Consider the following 15,119-nt stretch of genomic DNA (forward strand, 5'->3'; position numbering starts at 1 on the left):
TCTCTCTCTCTCTCTCTCTCTCTCTCTCTCGCTTTATTACTTTGTAATAAATTAAAATCAGTACTATTATATTCTTGGTGCTTACTTCGAGTACAGCCAGGAAATACCAGACTTTTGTGCTGAATGTTTTGGCACCCTGTGCAGTAGAAAGGCTTTTAGAGTTAGTTCTTGAGTTTCTGTCTTCCGCTCACTGATATATGTCTCTTTGAAGAGATTGCTTAAGTGATTGTGAGATGCGTGAAATCGGTGTAACTGCCGGGATCGGATTGCTGTCCCAAAATCATTTTACGACATCTCTGAAAATATCCATTTAAATTTCGGGTGCGTAATATAACCCGAGACTTTTGAAGGCCACAGTCTGACACCGACACGGCTGAGGTTTAAATCTCTCCAGCTGCTGTTGAGTGAAGGCTGAACGGAAGGAAAAAAAAAAAACACAGCCCACATGTGCACCGAGTCTGAGCAGGACCTCTGCAGAAGGTCGGGAGAAGGTTGTTTGCTTTTAAGAGCCATAATTTAATTTTCTGGCCTAATGTACGTGCTTTAGTGTCGGTTCTTTATGTCACCCGGAGCCCTGAATACACACAGATTTTGTAAATGAGGCTTTACAGCACGCAGCATGTGTTTCCTGTGCACATTTATCAGTGCCTCTCTGACGGGTAAACAAATAAACAAGGTGACTCCAGGGCCACACACACAGCCTTACAGGAGGCATCTGTGTCTGAACACACACACACACACACACACACACACACACACACACACACACACACACACACACACACACACACACACACACACACACACACACACACCACATTTCACACACCAAGAAATACACCACCTAAATAATATCTGCTCCTACTGTATGCTGCTCCATTTCTAATGAAGTGCATGGTAGATGGGGTGCCAATACTTTGTATCAGAGCATCAAACCAAATACAATCAGTTATTAGACATGTGCAAAACAACGTATACAGAGGGTGAAGCTGGTAAAAAGGCCAGAGTGAGTGTGTGTGTCTGATTATTTAATAAATAATCATATTTTCTGTATTCTGCCCCCAGTGGGCTTCAGTAAGTGTTTGTTGGTACTTATCTAGTATTTAAGTATTTAAGTATTAAGTATTTATTAAATATTCAAGCGTGACATTTTCCTTTTTTAAAAAAATAGAAATCTTTAATAATAGATAACACTAATCTCTTCTGGGGAAAAAAGATCAACCATCTTTTGAATTCGTATATGGAATAACTACAAGTAAGAAAAACCAACCTCTTCAGCACACGACCTTTATCTATGTGGTTATTGACCAGAACTGTAAAACAGCACAGAAGGTGCATTATGGGTAAATATTAGCATGTGTTAGGAGAGGATAATCACTCGAATGGGATCACATCCAGCCCAAAGCTCATTAATGCTTAACCCTAAGGCTTAATGAAGTAGATAAAGACTCAGTATCTCTTCATACTCAGCACTCTGTTTAGAAATATGTGATTAGGTTGATTCCCAACTGTCGAGCCGCACGAGCACAAGAAGCCGCAGGATTTCAGCTTACGAGGGATCGTTTCTGCTTAAATCGACTGCATTTGGTGCTGGGACGAATTTATGCTTTGAGTATTATAAAAAATACTTCAGGTGTTTCCCTTACCTTCTGTAGCTAAGCATATAAAGAGCAAGCCAGAGGTGAGAGGAACCAGACCCAGACCCCAAAGGGATCCCATCCTCATCTGAATGATTATAAATCATTTCCCTTCTATAACTGTGTACTATAGAGTCAAGTGCGGTTTTATGTCTAGGAGCTTTAATGCAACTTATAAGTATGAGCATCGATGTAACTTCTGAAATTCATTACAAACCCATTCTCTAAAAGTTCAGAGGGATTTTTAGGAGGATAACAACGACACATTCGATGTATTTTAAGTCACTTAAGTATAAAATGTGACACTAACATTGTTTATAGCCACTATTTAAGATTTATAATACTTTTTTATATAAAGTTTGTGGATTAATAGTTCTGTTTTTAATTGTTATTATGTCTTCTGATTCTGGCACAGGTTTGAAGTCAACTCTAATTAAACAGAATTCGTTAATGATCTAATTAAATAAAACCAAAGAAACAATCATTTTGAGGGAAAGTATGAATACTTTTTTTGTGTCATACCGTATTCTGTATTTTATTTTTTTTTATTTTCACCTCAATCTGTTAAGAGAAATGGCAGGAGTGTGTTTTGTGGCACATGAGGAGCAGAAAGGAAATCGGTGTGTAACATGCATTTCCTCTATACATACTTGTTTGAATTTTGGACAATGGCCGGGAGAAACCGGAAAACTTACGTACATTACCCGATGCTACAGACATTCCCACATCAAACACAACACAACATACAAAGAGAAGGAGTTTTCAGAGGAATAAACATTTTATTTACAGATTATTTCATTGCAGTTTCATACAGCAGGTGATCATGAAAAATGAGAAATTCATGAAAGTTAGCTACCCATTACATTCTATAAATGTCCACACACACACACACACACACACACACACACACACACACACACACACACACACACACACACACACACACACACACACACACACACACACACAGCAGTCTGTCATTTGTAAAAGCTGCCACTTATTAACTCGCCCTCCTCCGACAGCATTTGTCAGTTGCCATCTGGCATTCAGAGTCCCCCAAACACACTCACACACACTCACAACTCTTTAATCAAGCTGCAACACTTCTTCTCGACTGACACCCCCCTAACCCCCCCCTTTCCACCAGTCTGATCCCCAGTGATGTAGACAACAGGTAAATTGCTCAGTAGGAGACACTGGGACAGAGAACCTTATCTATGTATGACCAAGTGCTTAAGAAACGAAGCGATCAAATTATGGAGGAGTTCGTTTGCCAAAGTTGAGAGCAAATGTCTCTCGTAAGTTGTGCCGACCACCCACTAGGCTTCCTCCATCATCCTCGAGTCCCCTACGGAGTCCACACAAGGTCTATGAGACGTCTGACGCTGACGTCTGGAACGCAGCTGTCTGTGGGCTCTGTTCTCTGGAAGCCATGCCAAAGAGACTGGCACTCCACTCCAGAAAACCTCAGGGTCTTCAGACCGCACCAATGTGCTCATGAACAAAAGGAGCAGTTAATAAAAAAGAGCAGTCTCTCAAGGTCTTTTGGTGCCATACACAAGTGTCTACGGTCTACGGTTGCTTGTCCAAGATCAGTAGATTTACCGTCAAGTTGCGAAGGCTCGAACGAGGTGACTTCCTCTTGGTACTTCACACCTTAGTGGCTAGAGATTGTGCTTCAGTCTTTTGGGAGGAGAGAGAACTTGCTGGGCTAGGTTGGAGCGCTTTTTTCAGGTTCAGAAGGCACAAAAACTGGGATCTGAAGCGCAGGTCAAAGAAAGCATAGAGAAATGGGTTCAGGCAGCTGTTGAGGTAAGCGAGGCAGGTGGCGTATGGGTGAGCGTAGAGCAGGAAGTTGAGCAGTGAGCAGGAATCTGGTACGATTCCGAGGTACGACAGGGCATCCATGCTCTTGAGAAGGTGGAAGGGCATCCAGCAAGCAGCAAACACCACTACTAACATTGTGATGATCTTAAGGAGGCGCCGCTTGCGCTGGTCCTCTTTGCGGAGGTTCTTGTTGAAGTGTCGTGTCACGGTGCAGCCGATAAAACCGTAGCAGACCATCATGGCCAGCAAGGGGATTAGGAACCCGAAAGCTGTGGATGAGATGCCCAATCCAGCGATCCAAAAGTTCTCTGTCTGGTTGGTTGCAACAAGGCTGAAATCCATAGCGCAGGAGGTCTGGTTGCTGGCTTTATCGTGCAGCGTGGTGCGGAAGAGCAGTGTGGGTGACGCCAAAGCTCCTGAGAGACACCAAATGGCGACGAGTGAAGCCCTCATTCGTCCACGGGTTCGGAGCTGTGAGCTGCTCAGAGAGCGCACGATGGCCATGTATCTGTCCAAGCTGAGGCAGGTGAGGCAAAAGACGCTGGCGAACATATTGAGCATCACTACATAGCTGCTGAGCTTACACAGCACAACACCGAACGGCCAGTTATACCCCAGTGCCGTGTACACGGCCCACAGAGGCAGGGTCACCACGAACGTCAGGTCCGCCAAAGCCAGGTTCCCGATGTAGATGTCCGCCGCCCGGCGCTTGCTCTCTGCTTTCCACACGATGAAGATGATTACGCCATTCCCTGAGAGCCCCAGGATGAAGATGAGCATGTAGAGGATAGGGATGAGAGTGTATGACACTGGCAGCTCTTCATACTCGCAGGAGTTGTTCATGTTTTCCATCTCAAAGTTGTAGTAGTCGGGGTAGTCGTCCGTACTGTTATCCATCATGCCTTGTTGAAGTGTCGAAAAGTTTCAGTTGATCAAGTATCAGTATCAGAGTCTGAAGCTTAGAAATCTACTCTGTCCCAAATCAGCAGTGAGGGACAAGGCAGCAGAGAGAGCTTGTATTCAAGTGAGTCCAAGTATGAATGCTCTCTGAGAGACAAACACTGCCTTTTTAAAGCCCACTAACCCCAACAACAGCTCCTCCCTCCTCCCACTTCTCGTTTCCGCCCTCCTACCCGCCTCCTTTGCTTTTCTTTATCGCACATAGGAGCAAATACACATGGGAGCTTACTACATATAATAAAGCTATAAGAAAATAAAGTTCAACTAAAGAAAAAAAAAACACAATGGAAAATGAATGGAGAAAAAAATAGAAAATTTTCTACAAGGAACTTTTGTGTTATTAGATAAGCTATCAGTTTGGTCCTTGTTGTAAACACTTTCCTATGTCATTAAAAATATGTTTATAAAACAGACAAGGAAACTTCTGAATTGTTGCCAGAGCAAAGTGTACGTTGAGAAAGCACGAGACTGGATTTGTTAGGACAAGTCAGGACGTAAGATTTTTGCCCCATAGACATACAACTGCGATCATAATAGGCGAAGGTTGACGTGTGAACGACAGGCTATTCAGAAAAAAAAAACCTTCTCCCATTGACATTTCCATGCCAATGCCACCGGCAAAACACACCATTACACACATGGAAATGTCAGTTTCATTAGTTACCTGCCTGAACAAGACCAAGACACAGAGAACTCCTCTTAAGCTAAATAAACACTAATAGGACAAAGAGAGACTATAATTACAAGGAAATGGATTCTTTTTATGATAAACGGAAAAGGAAAAAAGAGAAGTGCGATAGGAATGCTAGATAGTTATGCTAGAGTAAAATAAGTGAGTAAATAAATAAAAAAATAAAAAAATACTCATGATTAGTCTACAGTTGTTAATATATATAATCAATAACAGTCAAAAAATAAAAAAAAATATATTACTATATTTAGCAATCAGCAAAGAATATTCATGGCTTCAAATGATTAAGAAAAGGTCAATTTATATTTATTATGGTTTATTTATTAGAATTATTACACAAGTATATATTTATGTTGAAGGTATTTCACTGCAGTCATTCTGTGTTTAGAGCCATCACCCAGGTTATACACCTGTGTGTGTGTGTGTGTGTGTGTGTGTGTGTGTGTGTGTGTGTGTGTGTGTGTGTGTGTGTGTGTGTGTGTGTGTTTTGCTCTTTCAATGCTTCGCACACCCAAAAAATATGTAATATAAAAATTGCATTTGCTCATCAGTTTTAAAACAGAGAACATATAAAACCACAATCAAGTGACTCAGAGATCTGGGCAAGTGACACAGAACCTTAAGCAAAGGAGAAACATCTGCTTTTATAAAGCAAAGCGTCACATTATTTAAGAGGATAGAATATATCTGGTGGAATCTACAGAACAAACACAAGTGACCGGCTTCTTTTTTCTTCTTCTGCTGGTTTTAATGAGTTTATGAAATACGGCGGAAAGAAGACAGAAGATAAAAGTGCTTGGGTTCAACACGAAGAAGAACGACAGTGTAATGTCTATATATTATATATAAATTTTTAAGCAAATGTATATAAGAAAAAAAAACTTACTATAAAAAAACACTTACTATATATATATATATATATATATATATATATATATATATATATATATATATATATATATATATATATATATATATATTCATATATTATATGGTTATATACTAATTTATAAGATTATATTCATTTTATATTCCTTTTTATATCAAGGACAGTCAAAAAAAGCATTTCACTACATGTCGTACTGTGTATGTGACAAATAAACTTTTAATTAAAAATTTTTTTCTACTCATAATTCATATTTTTTCCCCTCAAATCTGGCTTTAGTATCTACAAACATAAACTCAGAATCTAGAGCTTTAAGAAACTGAAGGTGTTTTTTAGTTTCATTTTCTTTTAACTCCAAACCATGGGTATTATTTTTTATTATTTTGTTTTGCTAAAAATAAAATCTAAAGGTTTAAGAAACAAATATCTTCTATGTTCAATTTCTAAAAAAAGCTAGCAAGATAGAACTAAAACATCTTCACATATTGTTCAGTGTTCCACATCCTGAACATCTCTTCAACTCTTCAACACTCTCTCAGCTAGGCTCGATTAAAAGTGATGTGAACATGCATAGTGCTGGATCTGTTACTGTCTTTATAAAGAGGAGCTGTAGAAAGATGTTGTGTTATATGTCACATCACGGTGTTTAAACCTGTGAGGTATTCAGAGGTTTCAGTTCCATACGGGAGACAGTATAAGGACAGCTGTGGTCTACACAAACTCCTGCTTGGATATGGAGGTGGTATAACACAGTAATTTTAAAGCATTTAACTATTTACATTAGATTAAACCATCTCACGATGTGTCCTGTTCAAAACAAATACATTTGTATAGATTTCTGACATAAATTTTAACTAAAACTGAACTTATTATATAAATCTTGACTTACAGTTAATGTTTATTTGGTCTTATATTTGGATATCACACATTTAGAGGCAATAAACGGTATGTACGTGTGTGTTTTTGTGTGTGTTTGTGTGTGTGTGTGTGCGTGTGTTTGTGTGCGCGTGTGTGTACGTGTGAGCAGGCGGGAGACTTCACTCGGCACTCTGTCCTGTCTATCAGCACTGCACTGTCAGTGGCGCCGGTGCCCTGACCCATACAGACACAACTATCTTAGCACTTACACACACACACACACACACACACACACACACACACACACACACACACACACACACACACACACACACACACAGGAAGGGAGTCTCCTGTGCTATAACATCATTCTCATTATGCTTCATGCTGATCATAGTCTCAGGCTTCCCTCCTTTTCATTCATCTCCCTCTCTCTCTCTCTCTCTCTCTCTCTCTCTCTCTCTCTCTCTCTCTCTCTCTCTCTCTCTCTATCTAGGCAGGAAGCTCACAGGAGAAGGGTGCTTCCCGTGATTGGAACGCTGCTCTTTTTCATTAAAAAAGGGACGATCAGAAATAAAACAACCAATTACAATCAAACTGTCCTAATACTCTAATAATATTTCTAATAATGACATCAGTATATTAAAATGTTTTTTTTTAACATTTTGACGTCTATCCGAATGAAATGATCTGAATGCCTGAGCAGATTTTTGAGCATTTATAGCATTAGTCAAACTGAGCCATAAATTTCAACTGAAAATAATCAAAAAATGAGGAAAATGGTTAAAGCTTGCATTAACACCTTAAGTACCCGAACAGGTGGGACGTGTTTAGCTTCCTCACATGTTAAATCAGTAACTGATGAACAGGAAGAACAACAAACTGAAGAGAGTTAATTAATTAATGGTTATTCTGTTTATGAGTAAAAATCCAGAAGCACCAGTTAAAGCTCTTTTTCCTAGTCAGAGCCACAATGTGGGAGAAGATCACTGGAGCATTAGTCCATCTCTGAACAACTATGAAACACATGTATTTACACCTCAGGGGAATTCAGCAGAGCCAAACTAACCACTAGTGTGTTTTTGGACAGTGGGAGGAAACCGCAGAACCCGAGGGGCAAAGCTGCAAGAACACCAGCAGCAGATACAACATTCCACAGCAATCAGGATCAGACTCTGGTAGCTGAAGTTATGAGGAAGCATCGATACACATCACAGCACTCTCACAGCTAAATATAGGATAACTGCTAATTGGCTATGGATTGTTAATGCAGTAAATAATCCATAAAAAAAACAGGTAGAATTGTGCTATAACAGTTTAGTAATTTCTTCATAAGAAATATTAAAGAAATTTGCCATTTCAAGATGTCCTTTGCTAAAATACCTGATTTATTTGCAGTGTACTGCTAAAGCTAAATTAGGTCTCTCTCTCTATCACACACACACACACACACACACACACACACACACACACACACACACACACACACACACACACACACGCTTATCTTTCACCATCAGTCTTAATGGTGCAGATAGGCAAATTTGATGAGGCAAATGGTATCGCTATACATATTCGCGGTGATATAAAGAGGGCAGGAGCAGCAGGCGCTAATTAGTTTATCTTTCAGCACCTGTGAAAGTGTGTGTGTGTGTGTGTGTGTGTGTGTGTGTGTGTGTGTGTGTGTGTGTGTGTGTGTGTGTGTGTGTGTGTGTGTGCATGTACAAGGCCTAAAGACAAAAAAAGTCATACCTTGTTCCCTCTCAACCCAAACACAGTTGATTAACTAGGACATGTGTTGAGTTGTGTAGGTTTTTTCTCCCCCACTAGTGCTGTGAATCTAGCTAATTAATAGTGTTAAGCTAGCAGTTTAGCACTGGTGCACTGCTGTGAAAAAGTGTGACATAAATAGAGACAAAAGAATAAGACATTATGAAAGTTGAAGTAAAAAACAAGACAATGGTTGAATTACAGAGAAAGAAGAACTGAAAGGCATGAGTTAGAGTAGGACAAAAAAAAACAAGTATTAGAGAGAGAGAGAGAGAGAGAGAGAGAGAGAGAGAGAGAGAGAGAGAGAGAGAGAGAGAGAGAGAGAGAGAGACAGTAAAAAAATAAAGACTTAAGTTGAAAGGACTCTTGGTGACAGACTCATCAGAGCAGCTGTGTGTGTGTGTGTGTGTGTGTGTGTGTGTGTGTGTGTGTGTGTGTGTGTGTGTGTGTGTGTGTGTGTGTGTTGTGTGTGTGTGTGTGTGTGTGTGTGTGTGGTAATTTCTTTTATGTTTTTAAAAGCATTGGTGAATAAAGATGATTGTTTAATCTTATAGCAAGCATCACATTAAACCTGAAAGGAACTAGTTGGCGTAAAACACAAGAACTTTATGTGAACTGGAATAAACTAAATTAAAGTATAAATATCTTTCAGGGGAACTCCAGGGTGAACTACAGTAAAGCAATCACAATCACAATCAGCTTTATTGATGTGCACAGTAATATGAAGCATGGAAGCATAAATATAAAGAACTTTAAAAAACTATGACAAAAAACATTAAAATAATATATAAAAAAATATCTACCATAAGTCTAAAAATTTGATTTTTAGATTCGACACACCCTACGGTTTGAAGATCAGTGTTACCATAGAAACAGACCGTTGGTTATTTCATTTTCAGATCTCTTTACATTCAAGAAAAATCCTAAGCTTTTCTTTATAACGGGAAAGTACAGCAAAAAGGTTTTTTTTTTTACTTAAGCTTGAAATAACTCAAAAACAAAAAAAAAATGTTTGGAGTCAACAAAAAAAGTGTGAAATTGACAAAAAAAAAAAAAAAGTGTAAAGTAGTGTTTCGGAAATGACACACATACACTAAAATACAACTGTACATCACTGCACTTTTAACGCTGCTATAACCGGCTGCTGTCACACTGTATGTCTACAGAAGTTTCTAAAACAAAGCATCCTTATTTGCGCTCACTCATATCCACACAAACTGTGTCTATTTTATGCCTCTGTCTTGTAGAGTATTGTACAGTCTGTTTGCACTGTCTCTTGTCTTGCACTGTCTCTTTTCTTGCACTGTTTGCAGAAGGCTGCACAAATGCAATTTATATGGATAGGTTCATTTTGTTTTTAGCCCTTAGCTCTGTGTTGTCTTATGTAGCTCTGCATGTTTAAGTAGCACCAGGGTTCTAAAGGAGCGATGATTCATCTCACCGTGTACTGCATCTGCTATATATGACAAGAAAATGACTTACTGAACAATATGCTTTAAGTTTGAATACATGAATAATATGTTGTTAGTTAAATAAATAGAGCATAAATCCTGTGTGTAATGTAGAATTAAACCATAAAACCCATTATTTACTGCCATCACACTGATTTAAGGTTTGAGCTCCTCTGATCTAAAGTCTGCGCCGTCTCGGGCTGTGTGACGTGAGGTCGTAGGTGATTGACACCAGGCTGCTAATCACCAGGACGAGTTCACGCCATATAACTCCTTACACACACACACACACACACACACACACACACACACACACACACACACACACACACACACACACACACACACACACACACTGAAGATTGTTACAAATCACATTTCATTTCATTCTGGTCCCAACAATTTAGATTTTCAAACATTAAACTGTTATCTAATATAAATTCAGAATAGTCAGTCAGGGAAATTTGCTAGCATGACCAATAAACGCCGTAATAGCAAATGGAAAATAATGTAGCGGCAAAGCCATAAATTTAACGTGGCTATTCTTCAGAACTAGTTTGTCTTAAAGCAGATTATAAATAATCTTCACAGAATACAGCTTGAAAAATACTAAACACTAGAATAGCTCACATTCAGCTGGAATACTAGAAAGCATAAACTATAAAAGCCAGTTTAGCTAATCTTCAGGTGAACTAGCTAGCATTAACTAAAAAAGGCTGAAACAGCTAATCTCCAGGTAAGCTATAAAAGCCAGTAAAAATAATTTTCATTGAAAAGCACTAGCATTAAACATGAATGCGGGAACAGCTCACCTGAGCTAGTTTACCTGAAGATTGCCGAGTTCACTAGTTAGTTCACCTGAAGATGAGCTATTCTGCCTTTTATAGCTCATCTTGTTACAATAGCTAGTATAAACAAGGAAAGATAGACCATCTCAAATTGTAGCTCTATCAGCCTCTCCAACCTGTTAGCAACTGATAGAGGTAAACCTGTGCAAATTTGCAGATCTGGGCATTATTAGTATTTAAAGTGCAATTTTGGTCTGAATTGGTTTTGACTTCTAGTTAAGGGATGTTTTTGTAATGAACTACAGTATAAGCAGAAGGAAAAACTTCAATAAACACTCAGGACACTCAGGATGGAGAACAACAACAGCTACAAACCCGCACATCCGAACACAACATCGGAACACAACATCGGACGCAACATCCGGACAGTTTTCCTGAAGATGATGTGCTTAATTACAAACATCCTTAAACATAGCATGCGACTCCTACGCAGTGCCTCTTAACCGGTGTCCTGACATGACCCACAGCACTGACTGAGCACATGAAGGTTATTTAATGAGGTACTGACTCAATGGTTTAGTAACTCGGTGGTGACTCGGTTGTGACTGAGCACATGAAGGTCCTTTAATGAGGTACTGACTCAATGGTTTAGTGATTCGGTGGTTCAGATTTTGCACTAATTATTAGAAAATTGTAGGTTTAAACCCCACAATTTTTAGATTCACTGATGTGTTACTGAGCTAGACTTTTAAATCTCTGAAACTTTTCATAATTACGTAACATATAAGTAACTATTATTGTTATTATCATGAAAAACAGGTTTGCGTAATGCAAAAATACTTGCGGCTAAATGGTGCTTTTTACAGTGTAGTTGTAGTTATGCTTTAAAGGGAATCTGAGTGAAGCTGCAGAGATATTTGATAGCAGTAATTTTTATTGTGTGAAATATAAAATTATGCCACAGTGTTAGAATTGCAAGATGCAAGGGTTATGTTAATGCGTTCGTTCTGATACGTTATTGTTTCCATAGTAACCGTTAATTCACATGGTTAGATTTATTACAGTTGTGCTGTTATTTAACAAAGAAAATGCAATTGAGTATTTGTTGATTTTGTGATGTTTACTGTAACAAGTGGACCAATGTTAATAAAAGGGTTTCAATAACATTTGAAGCTAGCAAAGTATGGTAATATTCCAAATGCAGAAATCTAAGTAAGCCAGTTTGGTGAAAGTGTGTTGAAACACAAAGCAGTTCACAGGCTATTTGTTTAGGGTGAATCTGCATCCCTTAAAAACGTATATCACCTCGATGAAATGCAAATATCTCTGATTCAATGATCAAAACATGTTTACTGGACTTAGTTTCTCAGTCTATGGGATCTGTGTAAAGTGCCATGTTGGACTCAGCACTGGTGTTGGCTCAGTCTTAGGCAGAATGATAAAATAGCTTGATATTGAAGACACACAAAAAATAGTGAGAGTTTCCGCACCCTGACACCCCAAACCCCCCACACTAAAGTTCCCAGACAGACATTCACCTCAGCCGTATGTGTTTCCATTTAATGAGCTGCTGAAACTGTCAAATGCTAATCAGGCTAGCATGTGACAGACACGTTTCAGCCGTAATGGCTCCATAACCTCTCTCTCTCTCTCTCTCTCTCTCTCTCTCTCTCTCTCTCTCTCTCTCTCTCTCTCTCTCTCTCTCTCTCTCTCTCTCTCTCTCTCTCTCTCTCTCTCTGTTTCCCCAGCTGTGCTGATTAGCTCAGGTCTCCAGCCGACAATTAGACAAGCTGAAAGATGAGCTGCCGCTGCTGTAGCAATGTGCCACTTAGAAGCCCTCCTGTTTATTTAACTCACTGTGGTATTTTAAACACAGTGTAAAGATTCAGCCTAATCGATTTCATCAAAATAGGAGCTGTAAAAGGCTCGGACATGTACGTTTTGTTCAGTGATAGCAACTAAATGCTGCATAGGCAGATTATAAAAATAAAAAAAAATCATTAAATTCACAGTGCAATAAAAACACTGATTTATTGCTATTTTTCTAAGCAAAACATAAAACATGTTATCAAACAGGTAAATAGCTATCTAGTTAATTAAGTAAGCTAGCAATTATGCTCTCTCTCTCTCTCTCTCTCTCTCTCTCTCTCTCTCTCTCTCTCTCTCTCTCTCTCTCAGTATTTAGCTAGCTAATGTGCTAACTACAAACTATAAATTTGTTACAAAGCTCCTAAAATTGCTCCACTTATACGTTGTGGTATTAAATTAAGATAATGGTCACTTTCTAGACGGTTCAATGAAAAGTTTCATTTGTCATAAAATTCAGTTTCTTCTTTTTCTTCCACTTTTTGCTATTTTTGACACAAAAACGCATAGAGAGCAGCACAACACAATACTTGTGCATGTGACACAATGTGTCACAATTCTGCTGATGCAACAGGGTTTTCACACTTATTTGGACACACATAGAATTATTATTATAGAAACATAGAATTATTTCCAATTTTTAAGTGTAATATACTTCAATAAAACTAAGCCACTTCAACTAATTGTTAACTAAAAACAACAACTAAGTTGTTATTTATGAGTATACAAAAAAAAGAACTAATTTGGGGCTAATTATGAATCAGAGAGCTGACATGTTTTTGCTACTCATAATGGCCTATGGTTAAATGAATAAATAATTTTCAGCCAAAAAAGGGCAAAGTAAATTATATTAATTTCAAATTAAATGTGAATTATTTAAGCAAATGAATCTGAAATCTGCCTACAAACTGTGAGTCAATAATGAGTCATTTGTGAGTGAGTCAGCTTATTTAGATAAATGAAATGCTGATTTGCATATAAAAGTGCTCTTAAAATTTCATTTGTCATAGACGTGAGCAATTTCATGCAATTTCAGAAGAATAATGAGTCATAACATTGCATAAAACATCTGTTTATGAAGAAAACTCAATGAGCCAAAGAGTCGATTCTAATCGGTGAATTGAATCAAATGATTCTGACTCACAGAAAAGATCCGGAAGATTAATGACTGATGTGAATCAAAGCACTTAAGTAACTCGTAAGTGTCCTTTGTTTCTGTTTTAATTCTCTGCCGTTGGGGTTCCCCTTGCTTTACAGTGTTATGCCTACAAGATTGATGAAAATGTGATGAGGAAATAAGCACTCAGTGCTTGTTCCCTTGTATCTTCATCATGGCCTTTTTTTAGATGACTGAAGTGTGGCCAAGAGTGTGGCGTCGCTGTTTCTTCAGATTAATGATACATACACATTATTGTCTGGCTTGTTAGTGGTATTTAGCAGATCCAGTCAGGACTCCAGCCAAATCGTTTTACCGGGCTGTGGGTCAGTGCCCATTGCTCTGTATCGCTCTAAAGGGGGAAGCATTATCTCTGGAGTAAACGTGTCCGGCTTGTGTTTGTGGGTCACTGAAGATAGAGGCATTTCACCTGGAGCAATCTGTTTCTGTCACTCCATTGTTGTGGCTTCAGTTGGAAGGGATGGGTCCCACAGCTGATGTAAATATTTGACTCTTATGCCAAACTTGTGTACAACAGGGATGTCCTGAAGTGTGTGTTGTGCCCAAGATGATGTACTATTTATACCCATAAGAACAGCAGCTGGTTGGATATTTAAGACTTGCAAAAATAGGAGACATTCAACCAAGCTGAACTTGAGTTGGATGGTATGTAGTCAGGGTATAAAGTGTGACCTAACATTACAGTCAGTGTAGTGAGTCTAAAACATGTAATTGTACTAATTACTACATTTTATACCATGTCATTACTGAAACTTGATTCGGATTGGTCAGATGATGCTGATTCATTTTAGCTTCGAGGTTTATATTTTTGTTCTCAAATACACAAATACATGGATTAAGGCTCTGGATTGCTGATTGCAAGATCAGGGTACAAGCCCTAGTACTGCCAAGCTGCCACTGCTGGGCCCTTGAGCAAGGCCCTTAACCCTCACTGCTCCAGGGGTGTTGTATCAAGGCTGACCCTCTGCACTGACGCAAACCTCCTCAGTTTGGATAGATGAAGAAAGAATTTCATTGTGCTGTAATGTATATGGGACATAATAAAGGCTGGTATTCTATTCTACATCATTGTTTCCATAGCAACAACTCACACAGGTACTTGTAAGGGAGATGCTCCATGTAAAAGTTTTCTGTAAGTTAACATCTTATTTAACACGGATAGAATGAGTCTCCAGTGTCAGCTTTTTAACAGTCAACAATAAAACTTG

The 15,119-nt window shown here is 38.7% G+C and overlaps 1 protein-coding gene across 1 annotated transcript; it reads right to left on the minus strand.

The window, feature by feature from the left end:
- Positions 1-2,396: 2,396 nt before the first annotated feature.
- LOC113661314 (apelin receptor B-like) lies at positions 2,397-4,515 on the minus strand. Its single transcript, XM_027175383.2, has one exon. The coding sequence runs from the start codon at positions 4,362-4,364 to the stop codon at positions 3,288-3,290; it is 1,077 nt and encodes a 358-aa protein (XP_027031184.1). The 5' UTR covers positions 4,365-4,515; the 3' UTR covers positions 2,397-3,287.
- Positions 4,516-15,119: the final 10,604 nt, after the last annotated feature.

This window comes from Tachysurus fulvidraco, chromosome 20 (genome assembly GCF_022655615.1).
Source record: "Tachysurus fulvidraco isolate hzauxx_2018 chromosome 20, HZAU_PFXX_2.0, whole genome shotgun sequence".
Lineage (NCBI taxonomy): Eukaryota > Metazoa > Chordata > Actinopteri > Siluriformes > Bagridae > Tachysurus > Tachysurus fulvidraco.